We start from the raw sequence: 27,291 nt of genomic DNA on the forward strand, positions 1-27,291 counted from the left end.
GCCCTGAGCAGCAGTCTGCCCAAGTGTTGCCTGTAGTGGGAGTGGGGAGCAGCCTTCACACCAGTCATGTGCACACATGCTCTGATAAAGTGGAAACCTGGTGCTAATAAATCGGGCATAAAGGGGTTCGCGTGGGCCCTGATTGCTGGCAGTGTGCTAGGAACTCACGGTATGGGTTTGTGGAAAATATTCCATTATAATATAAATTTGTGTGTGAGTGTGAAGATAATGAATGTTCCATTTTTTCTTTGGCTGTTAAGAGTTTTTTCTGCTTCAAAATGGGATTTTCTTCCATTGTTCAGTTTTCAAAGGTTTAAAATCAAAAGACTGGAGGGAAAATGTTTTGCTATAAATTATTTTAGCTTTATAAAACCTGGAGGTGAATTGTTTCAACTTTTTGTGGAACTCTGTTGTCCACCCCTCCTTTGTTTTAGCCTAAACACTTCAGGGAAGGCAAATGTAATTTGAGATAGACTGTCAGCATCACACAGAAAATTTTGAATAGAAAATTTTGCTCAGCTCTGTCCAGAGATGCTGACTATGCAGGACTGAGAATTAGAGCTTGCGTAGATGACTTAGATGAGTAAGAAGCATTATCATTCAGTTCAATGAAACCAGTTTTGTGGTCATTCTACAAAGCAGAATTATTCTGAAAATAATAGGATGCAACCATCATCTCCAAATTTGAGGGTTTTAATGTTAACAGTTAAGTACTTTATTTTGTTCCTTTTGTTTCTAAAAATACCCTGTAATTCTGTACAAAAATCTATCCTCACACAGAGTTCAGGCTGATGAATTAAAACACTGAAAGAAGGAACTACCAAACAGAAGCAGCATTGCTTTACCTGTACTCTCTCTCATTAATATTTTTCGGTAGATATAGTATAAGTGTGCACTGTTGTGCTCCATGTGTTTACCACACCTCTCAAGACCTGTGTTTTACAGCCGGAATCATTTGTCTAATTGTCTCAAATCCATTCCTATTAATTGTGCTGAGATAAAATTGAATGTTTAATTAAATGAATAAGCAAAATTAGATTTGAAAGGAGTAGAAAGAGCGAGCAAATTAGAAGACTGCAAGGAAAATTAGCAGCTGCAGAAAGTCTGAGCCCATTGATCTTTTATCTTCACCTTTAGGCTTATGTACAGGTGTATCTTTATGCACGTACGTGTATAAATATTTTGTGAGTGTCTAAACCACACCAACACGCAGATTTATACAGTAAAAACTTTTACGTTGGCATAGACAGAAAAAAAGAACAGAGCAGAGAGCTAGAAACATCTTCTGGTACAGTCCAGTACTTTGAAGGTGTGTTTACAAATCCCCTGTTATATTTTAACAAGACAGGCAATTTAGGTGGTGTTCCTCAGTGTGCAAGTGATGTTCTGGCATCCTGCCTCCAGCAACATTGCTATCCTGAGTTCATCGTAATGTGACAAGAACTTGGTGTCCCACAAAAAAAATTCCCTTAAAAATACTAAAGAAAAAAAGCCCCAACAACAGAAAAAAACCCTCGCAGCTCAAATCCAGCAACAAGCTGTCGAGTTGTTTCACACGTAATACTGACAGCTGCCAAATTTACTCAGAGCATTTTTTTCCGGAGATGATCCTTTTCTGAGCCACTGTTGGTTCTTGTGCTTCCATGGAATAGTACTGGAGACCCTTTGTGTCCTGTGCTTGTTACCGGTGACAGTTTTGACACGGTGGGGCACACAGAGGAAGGCACATGGGATGGTTTTGATCCTCAGGTGTCAGCACCAGCCAGTAATAACACTAAAGACAACACTCTGGGAAAGCAGCTTCTTTATTTCTGAGATGGAGAAAGGAAAGAGAAAGATTTATGTGATGGGCAGATGATTGTTTGACAGACACAATTCAGCTTTTTTCGAAATACTGGAGAGATTTGCGTGGAAATGAGGCAACGTTAAAGGTAATATTCAAAATGGAGAAAATGATAAATCAGGGGTGGAGCAAAGTGCTAGAGGCATGGGTTTGCTGGCATTCATGGTGAACATAATTCTCATGAATTTTGGGCTTCATCTACCTCTATTTTCCTTCTGCTCCCACTGTAATTCCTTTAGGGAAGTGATTGCATTGTAATTAACATTTACCATTGCACAGGGCTTTGTGGAGCATGTGAAATACTAGATGTGCCATTTGGTAAGGAGGTGATGGATTTCTGGAGAAATGGGAATGGTGAAGCATTGGTGTAAGAAATGGTTTCATTCATTTCACTAATTAATTATTCTCAATGTTTACGTCATACCCTTCTTATAAATGGAAACTTAAATATTCCTCCCCAGATTGTCACCACCAAAGGCTGTGACCCCTTAGACCCAACTTCCACTGCATATGAAATATGTAGAAAAAAAACTAACTCTCAGCCTCTTGCTCCAAAGCTTTTAAGGAAAAAGTTTCCAGAATTAAGGCCCCTTCACTACAAGATGTGGGTTTTTCAGGCAAAGTGGAGTTGTGCCACTCAGGGTGATGCTGTTTGCCCTGCTACCTGCTGTGGTGTAATTGCAGCATTTTTCAGGCTGTGACTTCCCATATGATGCTTAACACCCCTGAATAATATGATGAGGGAGAAGCAGACCCTAACAGACCTAAAACACATAAAGCTTTCCAGATGAAAGAAAATGCAGGAAATTGCATCCAAATGCCAAGAGGAGACCGCTGAACCTGTGCAGGGCTGCATTTCTGATGGCTAGCACCATTTCTCAGGTGAATGAGCAAAGTAATCTAATAACAATGGGTGTCTGTGGTATGGGGATGTTGAGCAGGGAAGATGTTGCGTGTGAACTGTGATTTCAAGCTGCTTAGCATCTGCATCGTCAGAGCCAGGCATCCCTTGCCGCTCATCCTTAGCGGGGCAACGTGCAATTTTGTTGTCTATGCTGCTGGGATTCAAACCTTAGCAAACTTCAGTGCGTGTCTGTCGCTTCCTCAGGGCTAGAGGTCGAAAACATTGATAACTATGGGCAACAGTAGCCTTCGTTTAAAACTGTCTTAGTCAAGCGTGGTACTGTGTTTTGCAATACCAGTTTGGCCAGTCTTGGATTGCACCGGTGTGCAAAAATATAGCTAGTCATAGTCAGCTCATCACATTTGCATGGTGGAGAGGTATTGGAGCTTTAAAGTAAATAATTTCCGTTAGCCAAGTGCTCTCATTAATAAAAAGCTCCCAGTTTCACCATTTAAAAATTAGTGACTGTACAAGTGCAGTTGAAAGCCCTTATTTTTATAAGGATTTTTGCATAAAGTATGCAAGATGCCTAACTGCCTCCAAAGCAGCTGTTCCGCTCTGCTGTGCAAATGGTGTCCACTATAAAAGGAAGAACAGCGAGTGTGAATTCCTACAGTTTACTACTGATGATCATCTTAATTACATACTTATTTAGTTCTTTTCAAACAAATATCCCATCAATCTGAACAGGGATTTTACAGATTTATTATTATTATCATTATCCTCTTGATTTAGAATTTGCATTACTATAGTATTAAGAAGGTGTTGGGGTCAGAAAAACAGGAGTGAATGTCAGCTGGACCCACGGAGGAGCTGTGCATCTTACGTGACTGCAGCATGGGATACAGGAATGCATCGAGGGCCACCACCTCCCTGTGTTGGCAATATGGGAGATACATCTGGATGCAGGTGCGGTATGTAAAGCATATAGGCCATGGGGATGATGGATTCAAGCTAGACATGGTGTGCATTTGCCTAGACACAATTATGCCCAACTCCCCCCTGATTTCAGCAGTTGGATAATGTTGCTGAGAAGTTCAGACGTGATGTTCACTGCTGAATGTAGACCTTTGCCCATTAGCTTCTCCTCTGCAAAGTAGGTGTAACAATGCATTGTTGGGGCTTATGGCAGGATAAATATATTGGATTTTGTGGCACGGGTTAATACAGTGATATGGCTGCAAGTGTAGTTGGAGGAAAGAGATACTTTCTTACTTTGGATACTTTTGGCATTAAAATGTGAAAGCTGGTGTGCTCTGGTGTTGATATCCCCTCCCTGTAAATGGGGAGCAATTGTATTTAGGACACTGATCGAACACTGCTGTAAAAGTGGTGTCAGCATTGCAGGAATGGGGGAGTGTATTTTCACAGCACAATTTTTATGGAGCCAAGGATTCAAAATTAAAATTTGCCTTTTGAAGACCTGTAAAACCGCAGGGTTGTGTTGGTGCTTTCGGTAGCACAGCTGGCAGGCAGGAGTGTCGCGGGGCAGGATGGGGCAGGCGTCAAAATAGCGCTGTAAGACGATGATAAGGGAGGGGGCTTGGAAGGATTATTTTCTTCCAAGTGATACACCTTGTTGAATAATCCTGATGAATTTGAAGAAAGCTGTTCATTGTGACAGCAACAGCCTATTGCTGCTGCTGCATCTCAGTGAGGCTGTTGAATTTAGGAGATAGACACTCCACTGTGCTGCCAGGTGTCACACCGACTAGTGTCTGCAAATGTTTTGCAGTATAATCAGATGTATTAAGGTGAGGTGGAAAGAAATAACAGAAAACTGCTCAGCTTTTAAAATAATAAATCAGATATTTGGGTACTATCTAATTATAACTAGTATCTGTATACTGTGGTTTGTATTGTATCTCTCCTGAATGATATAGCTTTAATAATATTAATCTAATAATCTTACAGGAATACCTAATTCCAGAAGTTCATTGAAGAAGTTGCAGCTAGCCTCAGCATGCAAAAATGATTATCTATATTTTTCCAAGATCAAGGCCTCATCATCTTCTTTACAATTAGTTTAGAGGCGTATTGTATATGCTTAGATTAATAATGCTCTAGCGTAGAGCAGACCACAGGGAAAATTAGATCTCTCAATCAAGCCTTCAGTTCCTAAAGGCAGATGTTCCTGGACATATTTAACATACGGTCAGGATAATATGAGATCTGAAATGTTTTCGGATAATTTAGATAACTCTGAGTCATTTTTTTTAGAAAGTTCCTTGTTTTTAAACAGGAAAAAAGATTTGTATAATAATATTGCTAAATAGTTCAAATACATTTTATGTATGTACAAATATAGCAACACACTTCTATATATAAAAATATATAGCACTTGGATCCTTGTATATAATTTAGGGGACATTTTTCAACACTGAAGAGTAAAAATAGAAATGAAAATAACAGTTGAACCACCTACCTCACCCTTAGGGCTGAGAGAAAATGTTTCTGCGTCATTATATCAAAATGATTTCTCTAAAATCTAGTGAAGACTGTTCTAGATTTACACACATAGGACAATCAAGTAAATGAGCATTGCATGGCTGTAGGAACATAACAGGAAACGTCTGGAGAAAGGCAAGTCATTAAAGAGAAGGTGAATAAATGTACTTTGACTTAACTAGTTGTTTCAAGAAATTGAGTAAAGTAATTTCACCTTCAACCTCTGTAGCATCATCTCTCACGTTCCTTGTAAACGGAGAGACTAAATTAAAACTATTGAAGTGTATGTACACCTTAGAGATTTCTTTAGAGATTGTTTAAATCCTCTTACTGTCAAGAGAGGCACAGTATTTTATTTCCTTCAGAACCTTTTGCAAATGATCTTTACTGCCAGTTCCCCCTGCCAAAAATAATTTAAATACAGCAAAAGTGAAATGCCCTCGGTAGCGCTCCTCTGCCTTTGCTTTTTAAAGGTGAGGGGTAAGGTTCACACTTGGCACTTCAGCGTTTGCTCATTAAATAGGGATGCTCTGAGAAATCTTTGTTTGCTAATTACAAGCACTAAGGGTCATTGATGGAAAGCCTTAAACCTTTAAAGGCTGAGAAAGGCAAGAGCTGTATTAGATGCTTGCCAGCATGTCCATGTGTATGCATGTGCCGGCGCCTGTGCACCTCTGCATAGGGGATCCAGTGGGCTCCAGAGGCTGTCGGATCTCTGAGCTGAGACATCTCTGCCAGCTAAGGAGCTGATCCAGCTCACCTTTCTGTTGTGTCCCATCTCTGTCGTATTTGCAGCTGATGCGATTACCCCAGCCTAAATTTGAGTGGGGAAGAGCAAAGGCAGGTCACTTGAATTTTTAAGGCAGACCTCTTCTCATTAGACCCTTCCAGGCAGAGGACCCTTTCCCTGTAGATGAGTGTCACAACAGGTGTAAAAAATGGAACGCGAATGATTTTATTCATATATTTAGTATTTATAATATTTATATATTTAGTATTTCCTTATCAGCACAAACTTGTTTTGTTGCATACCAAGACCTGCAAAACAATAAATATTAGCTTTTTTTTTAATTACCCCCTTTTCTAGGTTTCATATAGAGAACAGGGATAGGGACCTGATTTACAGAGAGGTAGATTTTCCATGCCAAATTATGTGCTCTCCCCCCAAAAAACAACAAACCGGTCCCAGCAGCTACCAGTGTTGGTATAGGGAAGCACCATGAGTGAGGAGAGTCTTTGAGGCACAGCTTCAAAGCTGTGAAGACCTAAATAGGTTCCCTTTATATGTTTGCCAAAGGCTTCCCATGCAGTAACCTGTAAGAAAAGTGGAATATTTAGATGAACTCAACCATGTGTCTTTACCATTTCCAACGGGAGGCAAAGGAAGGCTTTGATTTCCAACAGAGGGATAATGCTGGTTTTGTCTGTACAGACTCTACAGCGTGTCGGCTTGTGAATTCTGGCTTGGTGAGATACTGCTGGCTAATGCTTCCAGCGGTTTTGCAGGCTCGATCCAATGATTTATTCTACCCGTAATTTCTTGAACAAACATACTCTTTTTAAGTACAACTTTCCAGGACCCTATAATAAGAGACAGAGAACTAGAATTCTTCTTCTGGCTGTATACTTTCTACAAATCATCTCCGCCAAAGAGTCTCTTTTTTTTTTTTTTTTTTTTTTTTTTGGCAGAGGAGGTAATATGTGCCAGTTGCTTCAGACAAGCTGTTTTCACCATGGCATTCTTAGCTGTTTCCAACCTGGCAGGTGTTAGAGTTAAATCTCTTTTTTTCCCAACCTTACTGTGGTCACATTTTCAATGAACATGTAGCCTCTGTGTAGGTTTGCATTGGGTTGTATGCATACGCAGTCTTGCTGTAGTTACAGGCTTGCATAAATTTTACTCATGCAGAAAGGCATGGCTTTGGGGACAGTTATGGCTTCTCTTTACACAGTCACAGTCATTTTCAGGTGTATCTAACATCAGAGGGCAAGATGAGAGATATTCTGCACTCACATATCTGACGAGCTGAGTTCATAATAAGTCAACAACTGTTCTTCAGAAGGATTAGGGATGTTGCACTTAGAAGAAGTAACACTTCAGCAAGTTTGTACTGCTACAAAAGTCCAAAAGAGTGGAGAAAGCTGGGGAAAAAAAAAAAAAAAAGAAAGAAAAAAGTCAGGTGGCTTCATCCATCGAGACTTTTTATATTCCACATACTCTTATACTCTGAGTGAGTGTTGGTATATATCTGGATGGGTACAGAGGCAGAGAAAACCTTTCAGTAGCTAGCAGATACGATACAAAAGTCAGTAAAGCAAGGAAAAAACCCTACCCTTGTAAGGAGCTTTATTTCTGGACATCACATAAAGTATTAATCTGCTGTGCTTTCTAAAACTGAAACCTCGTGTTCATCCTCAATACATGTTATGTGACCTTGTTTGCTATGATCTTGTGTGTTGAGATGAAGAGTCCCAAGACTTTGATGAAGCTATGAACATCGTATTTCTGATGAACTTCAGCATCTAATTTTTATATGGACGTAGTAAAAAGCACTGTGAGAAATGGAAGAACAATTTTCTGTTTGACAGATTTTAGGAAAGCACCATGTTTCTTTAAAAATGCCACCTTTCAAATAGGGTTGATAAACAACAGTAAATGAGTATGAAACAAAGTGAGTTTTCAGGAATGAGGTAGAAATTTGTTGTGTAGAGGGAAGACGTTATGCACTGAGAGGTGGAAGGCATTTTTTCCTTTCACAGTGGGTTATTTCTTGCCATTTGTAGGCTGCAGTTGTTTTTCAAAAAAGCAATATGGAAATGCGTAGCTGCATTCTGCTATAAAGTACCTCCCAGCAAAGATTATTAAAAATGACAGTCACATTTCTGTGTATTTGATAATGTCAAGAGCAGAAGTGCTGCATATTGGTGTTACGAGATACCAGAATAATTCTCTTTTCTGCAAAATCTGTAATGCCTAATGGAAGAATGTAATTTCAGGCTTGCTTGCAAGGGTAATAATGTTGTGACTCAATACGGCACCTTAAACTTGCTTGACTTCAAGAGCGTCTTTCAGTCCACTGCTATTCAAGACAGCAGTAGCCAAGATGTGCATTGAAGTGTTTGCTTAAATGTTTTGCTGAATTGAGGCTTCAGAAACTAACCATTCTCCAACAGTGTTCACTGCATCACACCTCGTATAGCATACTCAGGTTGATGCCTTTTCAGTTGTAAAGGCTTACTTAAAACATGATTTTCTCAAATATGGCATGTCATTCTTTCACGTTGCACAACTAAACTGGCTGGGCTTGATAGTAACAGTGGCACGTTTGGAAAGGAGAGAATCAAACCAGAAGAGAAGGTAACTCCAGGAGTGGGTGTGAGGTAGTGCTTCCTACTCTATCACATCTTCCTCCTGCCCTGGTGATACGCCCTCAGCAATGATGTAAACTTGGAACTTTCTATTGTTTGCTAATCCAATTTTTCTCTCTTTGGAGTCGTTAGTGACTGGCATCTAGAGTTGACATAAGATACCCAACTCATCTGCTGGGGTTGACTGTGAAATTGAACTGTGAAATGCCACTTTGAACCTTTCTTGTGCACGCCTTGGCCATTGACACAGGACCCCATTTGTATAGATATCTCCTTGCCAGGCTTCCCAGGTTCTTTTCTTCTGCACTTCATTTCTTCTTTGGGACTGAGGCCACTCTCTACTCATAGCCCGTGCTAGCTGAGCCTGTCTTACAGCAGTTCCACATGATTCTTTGCAGTTTGGGTTAGTATAGGGTGTAGAGTTTAAATGCACCACTCCAGGTGTGGACATCATCTGTATGACTGATTTTGTAAATTATTACATGTGTGAGAGTGTGTGCATAAATAGAAATTTTCAGTTTACACCTATGCATTTGCCATAGTTTGTAACCATACATAAAATTCTTTGACATTATCCTTGAATTATGCGTAGCATTTACTGGAGTGTACGTATTTATTTTTTATTATCTTTGTTTTTTTTCAGCTCTTCTTTATGCAACTATTTTTGGAAACGTCACCACCATTTTCCAGCAAATGTATGCCAACACCAACCGATACCATGAGATGCTGAACAATGTGAGGGATTTCCTAAAATTATATCAAGTCCCAAAAGGCCTTAGTGAAAGAGTCATGGATTATATTGTCTCAACCTGGTCCATGTCTAAAGGAATTGACACAGAGAAGGTATGAGTACATGAGGTAACAATTTAGATAGCAAGAGTTTGTGTCTATCATGTCCTTTTTTTAGAAACAGGAGTGTGTAACAGCGTATAACTTACTAACAAATTCTTAACTGCATGCTACTCCATTATTACGTTTGTGTTTGGATCAAAACCTGGATGTTTTAAAAAAGGACTGTTTTGTTGCTTTGGAAACATGCCTTTATTTTTCATTATGGTAAAAGTTTTCTGTTTTCCAGTCTTACTTGCCTAAATACTAAATAATTTTAATGTACTTAACTACTGAAATCAATGGGAAATTGGTCTTCAAATTAGTCCGAGAACATAATTTGGTGTCTCACCTACATCAGTATTATTCTGAAAAGTATTGGCTTCTGTGAGTTGCAATGAAATGAGTTTGATTGGTTTGGACCTTTTGCTGATGCCCAGGACATCGACATATCCATCAGCATAATTAGTATGGGATTTAATGGCAGTAGAGATTGATCTCCTTGAGCTAAAATCTCTCGGCTAGAACTTAAGGTTTTTGGTACGGAGGTACAGAAAATGTGGCACTGCTGGCAACCATGCAGGGTAGAAGTCCTACAGGACTTTACCCCTCAGAAAGGACTAGTCATTTAGGTTTCTTCAAAAGCTGATTAAAGGAGAAGGTTGTCTTTGGAGGGTGATTCATTGTGTGCCAGGCGAGACCATGTGAATTGTCCTCAGGGCCTCTCTTTCTGCATGATATGTGCAGTGAGTCTGTCTAGCCTTGGATATTTTAGAGAGCTGAAGTCAAATGGAAGGGCTTCCACCTGAAATACCTTGAACATAGGCAGGACATAAAAGTTTTAGGTCTAGATTTTTGGTCAGTAGAGATCGTCGATGCTCCTGTGGCTTCTGTGCAGCTGATACACATCAGCTGAAATTAGGCATTCAAGCTCTGGTTTCCATGAATATTTCCCTCCTAAGAACTTAAAAGCCAAGTGTCCAAGGGAGGGTAAGGAAGTGTCATGACAGATTAATATCTTAAAATGTGTAGTGCTTGCAGAGCTTTCAAGTTCTTGCTTCAGTTGAATCTATTGCGTAATATGGGATGATGGTGCAGCTTGTTCAGATATGCCAAGAAGAAGTCGCTACACTGAAAAATTTAATCTTACATCATGCTGAGGCAACAGCAGTTATCTTACTAATCATCTGCTGTGAAATTCAGTTTGCCATCACAAATACAACTATTTTAAGTAACAAGGAGTTTGATTTCTTTGATTCTTGTGCTTCAGGATGTCACATTCTTTAATATGTTAACTTCTTACACACTAATACCCTAACTTCCCTATGCTGATTTATACAGTGTTAAAAGTGAGCTTTTATATTGTAAACTACTGTAAATGCATTCAGTCCTGTTGTGTAAACTCAAAACCATGTGAAAATTAAAGTTTCGTTTGCATTTATCTCCTTGCATTTAAGCCAGAATCCTGTATTATTCCACTACAGTTTCATTAGATTTTAATGATGCTTTGCAGTTAATTAGGAGAACCTATGCTTTAATTACTGAAATTTCCTTCCATAGTTTCCGCATGTCCGGTTTTATAGATTATAAAAATGCAGTTAGAGCCATAATCTTCAACTCATGGTAAGCAGTGTTCTCTGGTCTGTAAGATAGTAGTGGCTGCTTAGCTAGATAATTAATATGGCTGTAAAATCTGTGACTTAGGTTTTTAACAATTTTCCCTTGGTAAAGACTTGCCTAAACTTAGGCCTGGATCCAAAACCTATTTAAAACAGTGGAAGGATTTCAGGAACCTCTGCATCTGGACATCAGTAGTTGCATCTAATCGAACTTCCCAGAAAAGCCTATGTTACAGAAGAACAGAGACAAGATAAAAGTAAGAACTTGAGCACCGGTTTGAATATTTTGGTGTTTTGTATCCCTTACAGCCTGCAAGTCTGCAAAAGCGACAGCACCGGCGGCCTGTAGTGCCCGCACTGAGCATCCCTGGGTCTGTACAAGTGGAAGGATCAGGCAGTTTGCGTTCAGCTGCAGGACTGTAGGCAAAGCCAGGATTTGTTTTAGCAAATGGGTGGAAGGCTGTGTCATAGCCAGGCAGCCCTTCTACCTTTATCTCCACTCAGGAGGGTGTTATAATGTCCTTCACCAAAACAAATGAGAAAATGTTGTAAATCCCAGCTGAGAAATGATAGAAACAGTGGTACAATCCCAGAGAGTAGTCACGTAGAGTGGATCGTTTCTCTTGCATTAGTTCCTTCATTACCCCTTCAAGCCCTGTTGCAATACCCTCTGCATTTAAATCGAATCCATCTGCACTGACCCTAGAGCAGCAAGTGGATGGGAGTGCACTGTAGGGATCTCCAGGGTACAGAGTCAAGTCAGATTTGTTACCGTAGACACAGTGGGGCTAATGGCAGAGTCAAGTTACCGTAGACACAGTGGGGCTAATGGGACGACATTGCACCTGCAGGTGACCTGCTAAATCCAGATAGTGCTCCAGTGTAGGCTGGAATAGGGGATTGTTGCCCCAGGTCTTGAATTGCTTCTCTGCACTGCTTTGTCTGACAGCCTGGACGTGACCTCTGGGGTTTCTTCCAGTCTAGTTTTCAAAGCTCCAGTAATGAGATACTGACCAGTTTGTTGTCTGGATATCTTTGCATCACATGATTTCCCATTCTCCTTAATTTGTGTGAACTTTTCAATAAGCTTCTTATTATCTCGCAAAACACGTGTGTTCATGACATGATAATTAGTGAGGAATTTCTCAACTTTTCAATTTCCATCAGACAGCTCAGACAGTTTCTGTCATCCAAGGATGTTTTTCAACCTAACATACAGTATTACATCCTAAACTGTTCTAAATATACCTGCATTGTCACACTGGAATGTGTTTTGCAACCTCATTTGCCACAAATTTATAATACATTTCATTCAGTCACTCAGCATGTTGAAATGGCTTTGTTTTAAAATCCAAATTCAAAGAACAAGAAGGTTAATGTACTAACAAAGAATGAAATTTCTTATATGAGTTTTACAGTAGGTTCCTATGGTGACGAACAATCTTAGCAATTTGATGGAGTGAAAATAAACACATGTGCATGTGTTTCTTTGAGAACTAAAGATTTTAAATTCATATGCTTGAAATTAAAATATAAGTTAATAACTTGATTGGAATTACTACCACTACACGTATTACTACCACTTAATATGCGTAGATTTGTTGCATCAGAGCTCCAATATCTACTCTTGAATGACAGATTCAGTGTATAGTCCCAAAGAAGATCTTGGCTAAAACTGGTAATGATGAGATGGGAACTGAAGGCAAAGTAGAAGTTAGAATGGAGGAAGTTAAATGAAGATCTACTCTTTGCTGCTTATGAGAGCAAACTGTCCCGAACAGAACTTTGTTTTAAAGCCCCAGTCTGTTGTCCCTGTATGTGGAATAGGACTTGTTCTCCCACACTGAAGTGACAGTGCCTTAAGCACACAATTTTGGCTTCCCTGTTCTCCTTGGGAATAGCTCATCTTCAATCCTGTCTTGAAACGGCAGCGCTTCAGGCTGTCTCTGAGTGTTCACAAATAAGGAATTAACAATGACACTAAAAGCATTAGCATATTTATTATTATTACTTCAGGGGAAGCAAGTGGCCTCTGATCCATAATCTTAAATCACTTAAACATGAGAGCCCTCCTCTGACAGCTGGGATGATATATGTAATACATGCACATGGACTCTTATCTCCTGCTGTAACAGTGGCTCAAACAACATGGAATTTTTAATTGCATTTAGTGCTACAGGTTTTGGTTATTCATCTAATAATGAGCAGAGCTAAAGACATGACAAAACTAAGAAGCCTTTATATACTAAACAATATCTCTCATCCAGCAGAACCTGTTTTTTTTTGAGAGGTAAAAAAGAGGCAGTACATTCTCTGTACATGACCATTTTTAAGCAGCTGAAAAACATCTTTACAATAATAATTTGATATATGAAACACACACTGAATTCAAATCTCTTAGTTTTTATTGAAATCTCTAGGCACCAAATGACAAATTTATAGATATTAGCTCTTCTATAAGAAATAGGTCATTATACATGAAAGCCTAACAAGCATTAACTAACATGCAGATGTCTCAAGGTCTCATCTTATGATAATGTTCTGAAATGTCAGTAAACCCCAACGATTTTCTTTTCTCAACCTCTGTGCTGTTGTATGGCTTAGGATTTGCTCAAAAAGCAATTAAATAAATGTCTATCATGTTTTAACAGTCAATTCCGTCAGAAAAACCATAGGTTGAAAGAGAAAAAAGGCATCTTAGTCTTAACCTAAGCATCAATGGTGATTCAAGTAATGAGAGCCAATTCCACATTGCAATGACTGAAATGGAAATAATGGGAAAATAACACAGTATTAAAACTATTCACTGCTGACCCACTAAGCTTTCATATAGGAGAGATGGGTTTATGGTAAATAGACACAGGCTGTAGCTTTATTAAACATTAATCTACAGAAGGGCAGTGCAGTTTAGTCGTGTTCGCTGTTAATATCTTCAAGGGCTGTAGTAATAATTAGTGATACCCTGAGATGAATAGGGGAATCAGGCTCCATTCTTATGGTGTCCCATCACATAGAGGTGTCTGTAAGTCCTGGCTGGATTTCCTCGTGGATGACCGGGGTAGAAGGCTTCCAAGCTTCATGGCCAGAGAGAACTTCTACAAAATTAGGTGTGACAGCTACATACAATTCCCTGCTGAAGAGGGAAGGTAAAAATCGTTTGGACAAGTATTTTTGTTTCGTTGTAGAGGCGGGGTTGTTGGTCGTTCCTTGCAGATCGGGACGAGGTGAACAAGAAGTCTTCCCTCACCTCACCTCACAGAGCTGAGCTAGGACCAGGTACAGTTGCTATCCACGGTTCTTTGGAGAGTGGGATGCAGGAGAGACGGTCAGGGTCTCACTGTCCTTCACACGGGTCCAAGAGCGGGGCCTGTGCACCAGTGGGGCTTTCTGTTTCACTTTTGTGGATGGTATGGATTATTTACCTCCTGTATGCACTGTGCAGAGCCAGGAAAGATTATCCACAACTATCTCTGCCTCTTGGATGTGTTCATCTTGGGATTGATACAGATTAAACTATGAACCTGTCATGCTTGAGGAAATGCCAGGGCTATACAGATGGCTACGGAGCAGCTCATGAGCTTCTTTTCTGGGGGAAGAAGTACCCAAGTGGATGGGTCGGGTGTTTTCCTGAGCACTGCCACCAAGGGGCTGGAGCTGACAGAGGGGCTGTGTGTTCCAGAGACCACATTTAGGGGAAGGTCTTCTCCAGATCTGTTTTCTTAATGCTTTCACCCTTGACTATCTTTACATAATGCTGCATGTTAGAAAACAAAGCCACCTCCGGAAGAAGCACAAAATAAAACAATCCATTGATCAACTCCATTCTTCCAAGGGTGACCTTTGTCACTCCAAAAAATGTTGTGACTTGAGAAATTCTCTGATGTATGCCACGTTCTTTCTGATGTTTATTTTTCTTTTATCTAAAAAGTTGATTTTAATGATAGAATTCCATGTAGCCTGCTATCCTTTGCCGCATTAGAAGGTCATGTGATGATTGTGCTTGGGACAGATATTGTAGCCAAACTGAAACCAATAGAACCTTTAACTGTTCTGAGACTTCTACGACCCTTAGGCAACCTGGGATCTGCCACTTCGGGTCACTGGTGAATTTTACCAGTGTGCCACAGTGTATCACAGACAAACCAGCAGGCCCTGTGCTGGTGAACCGCTTGATTCCTTAAAACACATGGTGATGCCCCTTGTCTTCCCCTGTTTTTCAGACCTTTAGCCAGATTCTGTCTGTGTTGACAATACTGAATTTAATGTAATTGAGAGCCAGTTTCCAGGAATTTTTTAATGTCTCTAATACTTGTTACTCAGTTAAAAAGGGGTTAGTTTTGTTACTATCCCACTAAATCTAACCGTTTTGATCACTGGTTCAGATCACGTATTGTTAACAAGAAAACAAGCAAAACAACTTATTAGACTTGATTTTCAGCTTGGTTTCTGAGCATTTAAATCCAAGTGACCTTGGATTTTAGTGCAATTAAAATGGAGCATACCATTGCTGCTGAAATTCAATTCTTAGTGCTAAGATATTCAGTGATGTATTAAAGATTACCCTAATGCATGCGGGGTTAATAACTGCTCAGTTCCATACATCACCTTTGAGTGAGTTACAAAATTGCCTGATTATTACAGGAAAATGCTCTGTAATTTGCCAATCAGCTATTTTCTTACCTTTGTCTCTTTGGCCTCCATCCAGTGCCGAATGTAACACTTTTATCCAGGTCTGCAAAATAATTCAACACTCAAATGAGCCAAATCCTTCTAAAAATCTGAATAACTTGGTCAGATGCCTAGAGGGTACTGTGTTTTTTTGGAAAGAACTGACTTTGATTATGGCTGCTGAATATGTCTCAAAACCCAGAGTAGCCTTTCTCCACAAAATAAAAAAAGAGCTACCTGTGGCCTATAACTGGTTAGAAGTTGGAGGGGTTTATTTTATTTTTTGTCAAAGCTGACATTTAGTATCTCCAATATATCTTACAGTTATTCATTTAGGAAATGGTCCTTGTTATTCCACCACTAAGACTTTCTAAGCTCTTTGCTTGAATATCAGTAAAATATCCTGAAGCTACAACCCTGAGAAAATAAGAATCCTGTGTGCTGAAAGAGAATTGGAAGCAGATAGCATTCATGATTCACTGGCCTCTGCCCTTTTTGTTAACAAGTCTTAACAGATTCTGTAGTGTTTGCTAAGCCATCCTGTAGTGTTTTCCAGCTGGGGAAGATTTTTTTTTAAAATCCTTAAACCCATCCTAAAAGACATTGTTTGGACACACTCTTAATCTGTACAGTTTTTGTTTCGATTCATTTGCTTTTCTTTGAGTTCTTTATAATCTCTACTCCCCGTAGAGTTCTTTGAGCTGTTCAAGGGGCTTATCTTAAACTGCCTGAGCATGCTGAGGAAATGGATGGAAGAGGAAAAAAATCAGATGGAACCTCCTTGGGAATTTTATTCCTCCCTTACAGGTCTCGAGCTGAAAAGATAGTGAGATGTTTTGTGCCAATTCCCTGTGAGTCTTCCAGAGCTCGTTACTGCCTTTCCCAGTCTCTAGCAGCAACCACATATGCCATAGGGTGCTCTAGAGATGACAGCGGTGTTGAATCTCTGCACTGGGTGTTGTCGTGTTGGGGTATGTATCAGCTGGGTGCCAGGTGATGATGGCAGAGCTCAGCAATTGTCTTATACCGACTTTGAGGAGTTTTAATTTTCTGTGCAAAGAGTGAAGTGATAAATGTTATTCTGCGCTTTACTTTCTCCTCTCTCAGCTTTATAGTGGTTCAGGTCTTTACGGATACATGTGTACTTTTCCTGTGTGGCATGGAGCCTTGCTCCTTTTCTGGTGGAAACACAGCTTATACAGCCAGCGAAGATTTTCCTCTGGGTAGAATACGAGTTTCTGTTCTGATTTTGCATTGAAATGTAGCAGGTTCTGTTCTTTCATGCTGCTTGGATGCATATGGGAAAGCTGACTGCAAAGTCTGTGGCTACAGATTTATTACAGAGCAACTTCTGTAGCAGCACAAGGATTTGGTCCCTGCAGACTGCCTGCTCCAAGTCGTGTGCTCCAAAACCATCACTTAGTAAAGCATTGCAGTCAGCAGCCTTAATATCTTGGCTAGTTTATAAACTACAGGTTTCACAGAGAAAGGTCTTGAAATCTCTAAGGAAATTTCCTCTTCAGAAATTTGTCTTGGTGGTTTTTGATATGCTGCTGAAAGAATACACAAGCTAGAACAAATGTCCCAGCTGAACTTTGGTTCTACTGACATGAAGCGTTGAGGGCATTTCAGTGAAACAGTAGATTGAGTGTTACGGGATATCCTCTCCCTTAAACTGAATTTTCTCTTTTACACCCATGTCTGTGCATTTGTACACCATATGGACTCATGTACTACCATATTGCCACTAGTTTGTATTGTTTTAGTTGCATGCTGCCTTAAAAATGCTGAGATCTCAGTCAGAGCATTTCACAACATGAATGTTGAAGTCTTGCGTTATCAATTTCATTTTCAGAAGAATATTTGTCTCAATTTGAAGTGCTCATTTTCTCATTTTCTACTTTTAGGATCTTTGGACTATTTATCATTAGCTCCCAAATGCTTCTGTGTGATCCTATATCCTGTTATGCGTCTTCTTTGGAAGCAGGAAAATTACTATATGCTGTAATCTGTGTCACCAACAATCCCTTTCTACAGTACAGCTAATAGAGAAGCTGGTGACATATGTGAGACTCCTTCTGAATTTATGATGTTGGTATTTGTAAACATGAAAAGAAATGCTGCAAAGTCAGATTGGAGCTCATGAAGTCCTGTGTTTGGACCATACAGTAAACACATAGCTGAATATTGAGATTGTCTATCTTTGCTCTTTTTTTTCCCCCTACCTATATCTACATTTATCTTTATCAGTCAAAGCTCCTTTGCCAAATCTTTTAATATTATTTCTTTTAGGTGTCATCTGTTTCATTCTTTATTCTCAGTACTTGCAGTGTAGCAGATAGGAAAACTGAAATAAAGAATATTTGTTCCTGGCTAACTCTTGGATCATTACTCATTTACTGCTGTACTAGTTGATAAGTGATATCTCCTAACAGTAATATGTCATTAGGAGAATCACTTTATCATGACATTTGAAAATTCCTGAATTATGCTTTCTAAGACTGTCTTTTTCTGTGCAATGGAATTTTTTCTGTCTCTTCATATTACAGTGTGTGATGATAGATATGTTTGTTGTGTCTATAAAAAGAGTAATGCTTTGAGTGCTCACTTTTAATACTCTCTATTTAACTCTGTATTTGTGAGGAAACAATATGCGGCTTTGCATCCAAGTGGCTTTTATTCTTGAGGGACACAATTAATTTACATTCCTAAAAACAAAGGGTTCTGGAACATCTCTGAATCTTACAGTAACAACCTCTGCAATAGTCTAACCAATTTTTCCAGCAGTTTGGAAGCTTAAAAGATAAAATTTGGAAATCAGTCATGTATGAATACACACATTTTTCTTAAAAGCAGTGTTTGAGAATTTATAGCTCATGGCCTTGTTAAGTCAAAAGCATTTACATTACTGAAAGTATTAAAGGGACGTAAAAAACTTCTAACCATGATTTACACCCAAGAGTAGATGAAAATCTAAAAATCATCAATCATGATACAAAAGAAAGCAGAATTTTTTGTTAAATTAGTATTGAGAATAAGAAAGATGGCATGTTTCTATTTTATTGCAATAAAGATAAGCTTTCTGTTTGATCCAGAAGTAGGGCTGAAGTGAAACAATCACTCTCTTTTTTTTTTTTTACTGGAAAAACTAAGGTGTGCCCATATTTCTAATGTTAAATGGAATGACTCAGGTAAGTATAAGTTTGTAAAATTGACATTTGCCCCTAATAAAATTATGGAAATGTGATATGGAATATGGTCAACAGTGACTCAGACAAGACATTATTACTAATGCAGATGATGGCTTATGGAGAATATGTCTTGTCAAATGTGTTTATTATTAATTTTTATGATAAAACAGACTTATGCAGGGTATTTTAATGTGTTCTGTACAACATTTTGTTACAGAAAAACAGCATTAAGCCGAATTGACGTATTCCGTTTTATATCAAATAAAAAATAATTATCTGGTAGATCTAGGAAGGTGGTTGTAGGTGAGAAAACCTCATGCTATGGGGAAGTTTCCAAAGAGATACTGTGCTTCATAGTGTTAGGCACAAGAAGCATCATCATCTCTTGTTTATTCAAGATGCAATCAAGAAATGACCTGGTCATATTCTATTAAAAACCTACATGTGGAAGAAATTTCTGATGATTGCTGGTCTTTTGCTGGTCTTCTGATGATTGCTGGTCTCATCCTGAGCCACAGGATGAGATCCGCTGGCTGTTGGCTGAAAATTTTAAAAAAATTAGTACAGAAACAGCACATGTTTTAAAAGAGAGTAGCTTTCCATTGGAACAACTACCCTATATCATTTGAAAGCATTAGGCCTTCTAGGCTATGATTTTACCAGGTATTCTGGCATTGATATCAAAATTATGAGTGCAAGAGGTTAGTGCAGATGGCTGCAGTAGCCCTTTCTAGCCTCAAGACTGTCACAGTACAGAGAATAGGAGAATAACTTCTATTTCACCTTTTTGCATTCATTATATCTAGTGGGAGGTGTCCCTGCCTATGGCAGCGGGGTTGGAACTTGATGATCTTCAAAGTCCCTCCCAACCTAAACCACTCTATGATTCCTTGATCTTTGACCTATGACCAAAGTTCAAAGGAACTTTGATCTACTCAAATAAGAAAGGGACTAAATGTTATTAAACTAGAAATTGTTTTCTATTTTTCCATTCTATGGTTTAGGACCTTTAGTAATACTTTACAATAATATGCTTTCAAACCCCTTCTGCATTAAACAGAAATGAAAATTGTGGCTTTACTTCAATATTAACATGACCATTTGCCTCAAAGCTTAGTCAGGTTTACCAGAGTCTCCCTCTGTTTGCTAATATTCAACGGTAGGCAACACACTGACCCAATGTCCCTGTCTCTCACACTGTTGGCAGAGCAAGCTGCCAGATTAATTCCGTACAATGAGAAAATAATCAGTGCTATTGATCTGCAGTCTTCTTTATATGAGACTTGTGGAGCGTTCTTAATCTCACACTCTTTTCTATTACTTATCCTAGGAAAACTTTAAAAGGTTTTATGTGTTTCTCAATGCTATTAGCTTCCATGCATTTTAGGGTTTTAAGGATGTTAGTGTGTTTAGAAGGATGTGCAAAAATTAATCACACAGTTTACAAATCTAACAAGACCCACAGGTTTTCACTTTCTTTCTTCAGGTATATTTGTGTTACTTTTTCAATAGGGAAAGCTATTTAAGGTAAGAAATTTAATGAAGGTCTTATTTAATTGATCCGCTATGAAGACATCTTCGTGTTCACAGGACAGTTTTTCACTCACCTTTACTTTACACTTCATAAGGTTTCATAATACTTTCTTTTTGCTCTAATCTCAAGCTCTTTGGATTTTCTAGTCTGTAAGCCCTCCAGGGCAGGTTACTTATTATATGTCTGTACGGCACTGAAACTAAACCCTAGGTGTGTTTGGATACGCGTCGGTAAGTGGTCATCTACATCAAGGCTTTTGAAGACTAGGTTTTCTGGATGTGAGCAAAATGTGGTGTTCTCTATTGTGAATGGTGCGTCTTTGCATGTCTTCAAGCTCCTTCAGCTCTGAGCGTCTGTGCTGTGCTCCTGCAGGGATTGAGCGTAGCAGCGGGCGGATAGTCTGGGCACCAAGTCTGGAGGGATAACCACAAACAGGACATAGTAGTGCCACCTGCAATGCTGGAAAACAAGCGTGAAAACTTTCAGGGATGAGAACAGTGTAACAGAATAGTCCCTTTTTCCACATCACCCTTTCAGCTGCAGTGAAAGCAGTAGATGGGTAGAAACAGACTACCCCAATTCAAGATAAAACTCCTGCCAGTAGCTTTATGAAATAACTGGATAGATGGATGGATCTTAGGATCCACTCAGGCAGATATTAAGATCCATCCATTCAGTTATTTTATAAAGTGCGTGCTGGCCCAGTGTCATGTTCCCAGCTGATTATTTTTCATCTTTCTTTTATTCAGGTTCTCTCAATTTGCCCAAAGGACATGAGAGCAGATATTTGCGTGCACCTAAACCGGAAAGTTTTTAACGAGCACCCTGCCTTCCGGCTGGCTAGTGACGGCTGCCTGCGAGCCCTGGCTGTGGAGTTTCAGACGATCCATTGCGCCCCGGGGGACCTCATCTATCATGCTGGGGAAAGCGTTGATGCTCTTTGCTTTGTGGTCTCGGGATCCCTAGAAGTCATCCAGGACGACGAGGTGGTGGCTATTTTAGGTACTGTGATCTTTATTGAAATGCTAGTGGTTTGGATATATTTACCTTCTGCTTAGCTTTGAATATTAACCAGGCTTGCCTAACATCAGCTGGGACTACAGGAGGCTAGTGGTTGTCATAAGATGGAAAAGTCGTGTCTCCAGAGATACTACTCTAGAAGCAAACCCTTCATCTTTTATGCCATTGGGAATGCTCTTTCTGCATGGTATGGCTCACTGGTCGCAGTTACAGTGTCTCTGAGCAGAAAAGAATGGCATCTGTGTGCTTGACATCTTTTAAATAGCCTGGTAGAGGAATTGCACATTGTTTTATATTAGTCTCTCAGGAGGATTTCCACATTAACCTTCACACTGGGATTTTCATTTGTCTGTATTCTAGCCCAGAATAACACCTGCAAACAATCTCTACAAGAAGCAAAATTGTCGCTTTTAGTGAACTGGTTTTACAGAAAATAAATAGTCTGATCTGACTATGCAAAGAGATAGGGATGCACCGTCTATCCAGCCACACTTGTGAGAAATCTGAGTAATGGTAGAATCTCCAGGTTGATCACCCTGTCATCCAGCTGTCCTTTCTGGTTTGCCAGCAGTGGTAAAGAGCCTAATGCAGACTCCTCACCAGCTTGTATGGGATGGGGAAAGGTGTAGCAGACAGTGGGATTCAGTTGTCGGTCCTAGTGTTGAGGCAGGAGTCATCCTCAGAGGCAGAACAATGTATAGGAAGAACTGGTGGCTCTGCATGAAAGCCATCCAGAGTCTGTCTTGCCTGTTTAAAATAGGGCCATTTATTGTAGAACTCATCTCCTGTTCGATATTAACTATTTGCCTTCTCTTAAACTGGAGCTGTGGCTCCCTGAGGGCAAATCTAGTTGGTGACCTTGTCCTAGGGGACCTCCCGTACCCGACTGAAGCTCTGTACTGCTTCTTCCCTGTAAGGGTGGCTCCAGAGGGCTCCATGGGTCCTGCTTGTGTTTCATGGGGACAATCACTGGGAGATAAGGGTTAAACTTGGGAATTGCACTGGTGTGTAGGAAGAGGGCAGACATGGGCAGTCAATACTGGTCATGAATCAAGGCTTGAGCTCCTTCCCAGCTGGCAGCAAGGCAGAAGAGAGGAGAAATGAGGACAAGCATGTAGCCAGAGAGACTCCTGACATGTTCCTTTACAAGCCTGCATACATGTGTCCTGCACTGGGGTGGGACTGGGCACATGTGCAGGTGTGTGGACGGGAGAGGGTTGAGAAGTGGTCCTGTGTAAACCTCAAGAGGTTTGACATGGCCGAGTGCAAGGTCCTGCACCTGGGTTGGGTCAACCCCTGGTATCAATACAGCAGGCTGGGGGATGAAGGGATTGAGAACAGCCCTGCTGAGAAGAACTTGGGGATACTGGTGGATGAAAAGCTGAACATGAGCCGGCAATGTGCGCTTGCAGCCCAGAAGGCCAACTGTATCCTGAGCTGCATCAAAAGAAGTGTGGCCAGCAGGCCAAGGGAGGTGATTCTGCCCCTCTACTCCATTCTGGTGAGACCCCACCTGGCGCATTGCGTCCAGCTCTGGAGCCCTCAGCAGGGGAAGGATGTGGACCTGTTGGAGTTGGTGCAGAGGAAGGCCACAAAAACTATTAGAGGGCTGGAGAACCTCTCCTATGAGGAAAGCCTGAGAGGCCTTAAAGGGGGCCTACAGGAAAGATGGCGCATTGCGTCCAGCTCTGGAGCCCTCAGCAGGGGAAGGATGTGGACCTGTTGGAGTTGGTGCAGAGGAAGGCCACAAAAACTATTAGAGGGCTGGAGAACCTCTCCTATGAGGAAAGCCTGAGAGAGTTGGGGTTGTTTGTGCTGGAGAAGGGATGGATCCAAGAGGACCTTATTGTGGCCTTTCAGTACTTAAAGGGGGCCTACAGGAAAGATGGGGACAAACTTTTTAGCAGGGCAAGGGCTAATGGCTTTAAACTAGAAGAGGGAAGATTTAGACTAGACATAAGGGAGAAATTTTTTACAATGGGGGTGGTGAGACACTGGCACAAGTTGCCCAGAGAGGTGGTAGACGCCCTGTCCCTGGAAACATTCAAGGTCGGGTTGGACGCAGCTCTGAGGAACCTGATGTAGTTGAAGATGTTGCTGCTCATTGCAGGGGAAGTTGGACTAGATGACCTTTAAAGTTCCCTTCCAACCCAAACTATTCTGTGATTCTCTGACTTCATGGGGATGGCCCCCTGAGGGCATAACCGAGGTCCTCCTAGCTGGAGAGTATGAACTCAGGAAAAGGCACATCCATGCTCTTTTGAAATACCTGCTGCAACTTTCTGTATTCTGGTATATACTAAGGTTTTTAAAAAGAATGAATCTGTTTCCATATTCAAATGTGAAGTCATTATGTTGAAACCTCCTAAATCTGCAGTTTCCACAGTAAAATATTCCTTGTACTTCAGCTCACTGAACCATTTCATTTTTATTCTTAATCTCAGTGACAATATTTTGTATTTGCTTATAGCTATTTAAAAAAGAAAACCTTTAAGAGTAAGTAGCAGCATTTAAACAAATAAATGTTTTTTCTGGATATTACAGTTAAACCAAACAGTAAATATGTAATTTAGTGAACTAGAAGCCGTCACTAAATGGATGATATGCAAAACTTTATTAAATTTACTAATGAATATTGTGTGTTTGGAATGACCGTAAGAACTTTTATTTTGTACCTTGTAGATATGGTAAATCCAGTATCTATGTTATTCTCCATTTGGCTGGAGAGATCTCTAACCATATCTAGTTAAAGTGAATTACCTTTAATTACAGAAAGTGCCTTCGATTCTGCAATGGCTGCTGACAGGCGATCCAATGACTCAGAGCTATGTTCATTGTGTACTACAGGGACTGGCAGAATGTGTAAATGTAACTTAAAGGAAGATAAACTTCTTCCTCTAGTCATAGAACACGCTGAAGAGTTTTTTCATGCTCTGACAGATTATTTAACAGAATAGCAAACTGAGTAATTATGAGATGTCATATCCTAAAAATTCACTTGTGGAAGAAAGTCCCTCCCAGATGTAGTGGCAAAGACATTTATGGCGGCAGCTGTGGCACCTGGAATAGTGACGGCAGATCAGATGGTAAAGAACGTAATTTTTATTGATCTATTCTACCTTGAGAAGTTCAAGCACAAGGAAAGTGAATCTGCCTAAAGGGGAGACTGGGTTCAAAAGCCTCTGCCTAATGTGAAAACCTTTGTAGTCTGCTTTGAATACTCCAAGCATCTGCTGTCACACTGGGTTTCCTAGGGAAAGTCAACTTATGGGGTTGTACTACCTGTCTGTCCATCTTCCACACCCCCCAGTAGTAACCTAGAGTGGAAATGCAGTAAGTATTCTTTGGAAACTTGTCCTCATTAATTTCCTCTATGAGAGCAGGAGCGTGGCAGGACATGCTGTCTGCCAGCCTCTGCTCCTTGCAGAGCCATTTCCATTTCCTAAGTTTGTTTTGGAATTGGTACTTTGCAGCTACTGTGTAGTGTTATTTACTATGATAATGTTATTTCCCTTGCTTAGAGAGAGAGAGAGGTGGTGTGTCCGTTTTTGGCTTGTTTGTTGTTTTTTTTTTTACCATGCTCACCCGCAGGCGGAAGTTTTGGTGTATTCTTAAAGGTGGACTATCCTAGAAAAGTGAATCAGGTAGGGACACCAAAATTAAGAACATGCATCTTCCATCTCTTAAACTCGTGCTTCTGTCTGAAGTGCAGGGCTTTGTCCTCCCTCAGGTCCCAGCATGATTCTCTCTGTGATGTTGCTGCTTTTACCCCTTCTCCACCTCCCCATATTCCCCACATTCCCTTCCCTCGCAGCCACAGTGAGTTAGCACATCCAGCCTCCCTGCCTGCCGAAATGGTGTCCTCAGGAGACTTGCAGTCCCATCCAGGTGCTTTCTGCAGGCTCCACTGTGGGTACAACCATCCTTTTGTTCAACAGCAGTTTTCCCTGTCCAATGGCCCCAGCTTTGGCATTTCTTGTGCTTGAAAGCAGGTGAAACCCGGTGATTGACAGGGCAGCTTGCAGCCCTGTGACGTTTTGTTCTCCAATGGTTTGGTTTTGTTCTCATTTGTGGGTAATTAAATGCCCATCTGCTGCAGTAGCCAACGTTACAGAAATCGGTACAGTAAGAGAATGAATGCCATTGTAGATCCACAGTTTATAGGACTCATTAATGAAGATACCTACGTCCCCCATTACTTTCCCCTCATTAGTTACCTCCATTTCTCGAGGACAGTCTCCCACCTTTTGCAGGTACTGACTGCTGCTGTAGCAGAGTGCACCACATGCGGAGCTGATGTGATGGGGTGCTGCTTCCCTGGAGAAAACAAGATCCTGTCGTTTTAATATAACTCATCTGTAGTTGCCAGGATAATGGAGAAGGGCAAACAGTCTTGTCTCTAATTATCAAAACTTTCCTAGCAAGTGAGGTGACCCTGAGAAGGCACATCAGTAATTTTCCAACGTCTCAAGGAGGAATAAACAATTTAACTGCCACTGCTCTGCATGGGGAGGTGTTATCAGGGGAGAAGTCTCAGGAAAGATGGGGTTTGAAGTCCCCCAGACTAATGAAGTGAGGCATCTGCTAGCAGAGGGCACCTAACAATTCACCCTGCCACCATTAACCTGAATTTGCTCCTGGCGAGGAGTTTCATATAAGTGGCAATGCCAACCAAGTGTCTCTGGAAGCTGCTTCCCAGGGTCTGCGTAAGTTGTGCAGTAACTTAAACCAGGCAGATTGATTAACAAGGTTTAAAGAAGTCATTTTGCCAGGAGAAAAATAATGACCCACCACCTTCATATATTGATTGGAGGAATTGATCAAAAATATCGCTCAAACTGCATAGCAATAAAAATATATTGAACAATGAAATCCTAGTGGAGGTGGCTGCTGAATGAATTCAATTTTGATAGTCAAGCCAGAATGAATATAGATTTAATAGCTCATGTTTGAGCCACACTTAGGGTCCTGATCCCATATGTATTCAATTAAGTTGTTATTTGCCTTTACGTGTTGCATGTTAATTCTCAGCGTGTTCTGCATATAGTCCCAGAGCAACCTGTTGTTTATTGGATGTATTGTTTTTAGGCAAGCAGGTTTCACTTAGTAAAGGTCTGCTTCATTAATTATTTCCAAATGTTTGGTCTGGAAAGGGGATATTGTGCAGTATCAGAGGAGTTAAGGAAAGCAAGAGCACAGATGGCATGTCTTGAATTTGGTATGACAGCTGAAAATAGGGATGAGTCTTTTTCTACTCTTAATCTTACATGTGGTTGGAGGTCAAAAGTCTCCTACCAAATCACACAGCAGAAAGTTCTTTGGAGGCTGAGCAAGTAGCAGCTCCCATTTAGGTGAGCAGGAAACTGAGGTGCTCCATAACTCTCATCCATGGGTATTGGTAATTTGGTGTTCGGGATCCATGCGTCAACACTTTGAATTTCCTTGGTGTTATACAGCCAGGCACGTGCTTTGTACAGGACAAGACTGACCTACATGTGATGCACTATATGACGTGAAAAACTGTCAGTCCAATTCCATCTCATAGTATTAGTAGCTAATTCTGTGATTTTAGTTAGTTTAGTTGCAGCTTGGGTTTCTTCTCAAGTGGAATGAAGGTGGCAGAATTTGCCCCTGTCAAATCAGCTCTTGATATTTTATACTGAACTTTTTTATTTTTCATGTGAAGTAAACCAAGGCAGACTAATTGTGAGGGTTTCCCCGGGTTAGTAACATGTACCTGGTAGCTATTTACAGAACAGCCTGTGTCCTATTTCATCTATAGAAAAAGTCCTTTATGTTCCAACGAGTTAAAGCTCTAAATTAACGAAGAGGGAAATATTCATAAAGGGAAGGGTTGAGGTTTTGTC

General features: G+C 40.4%; 1 protein-coding gene across 1 annotated transcript in view; it reads left to right on the forward strand.

The window, feature by feature from the left end:
• The window catches only part of KCNH5 (potassium voltage-gated channel, subfamily H (eag-related), member 5), a 150,464-nt gene that overhangs the window by 85,551 nt on the left and 37,622 nt on the right, over positions 1 to 27,291 (forward strand). Inside the window, exons 7-8 of the mRNA XM_009891202.1 lie at positions 9,208 to 9,407; positions 21,154 to 21,406. Coding sequence (XP_009889504.1) covers positions 9,208 to 9,407; positions 21,154 to 21,406 — 453 coding nt within the window. The remainder of the gene's footprint in view (positions 1 to 9,207; positions 9,408 to 21,153; positions 21,407 to 27,291) is intronic.

The sequence above is a fragment of the Charadrius vociferus genome, unplaced genomic scaffold, assembly GCF_000708025.1.
Source record: "Charadrius vociferus isolate BGI_N301 unplaced genomic scaffold, ASM70802v2 scaffold308, whole genome shotgun sequence".
Classification (NCBI taxonomy): domain Eukaryota; kingdom Metazoa; phylum Chordata; class Aves; order Charadriiformes; family Charadriidae; genus Charadrius; species Charadrius vociferus.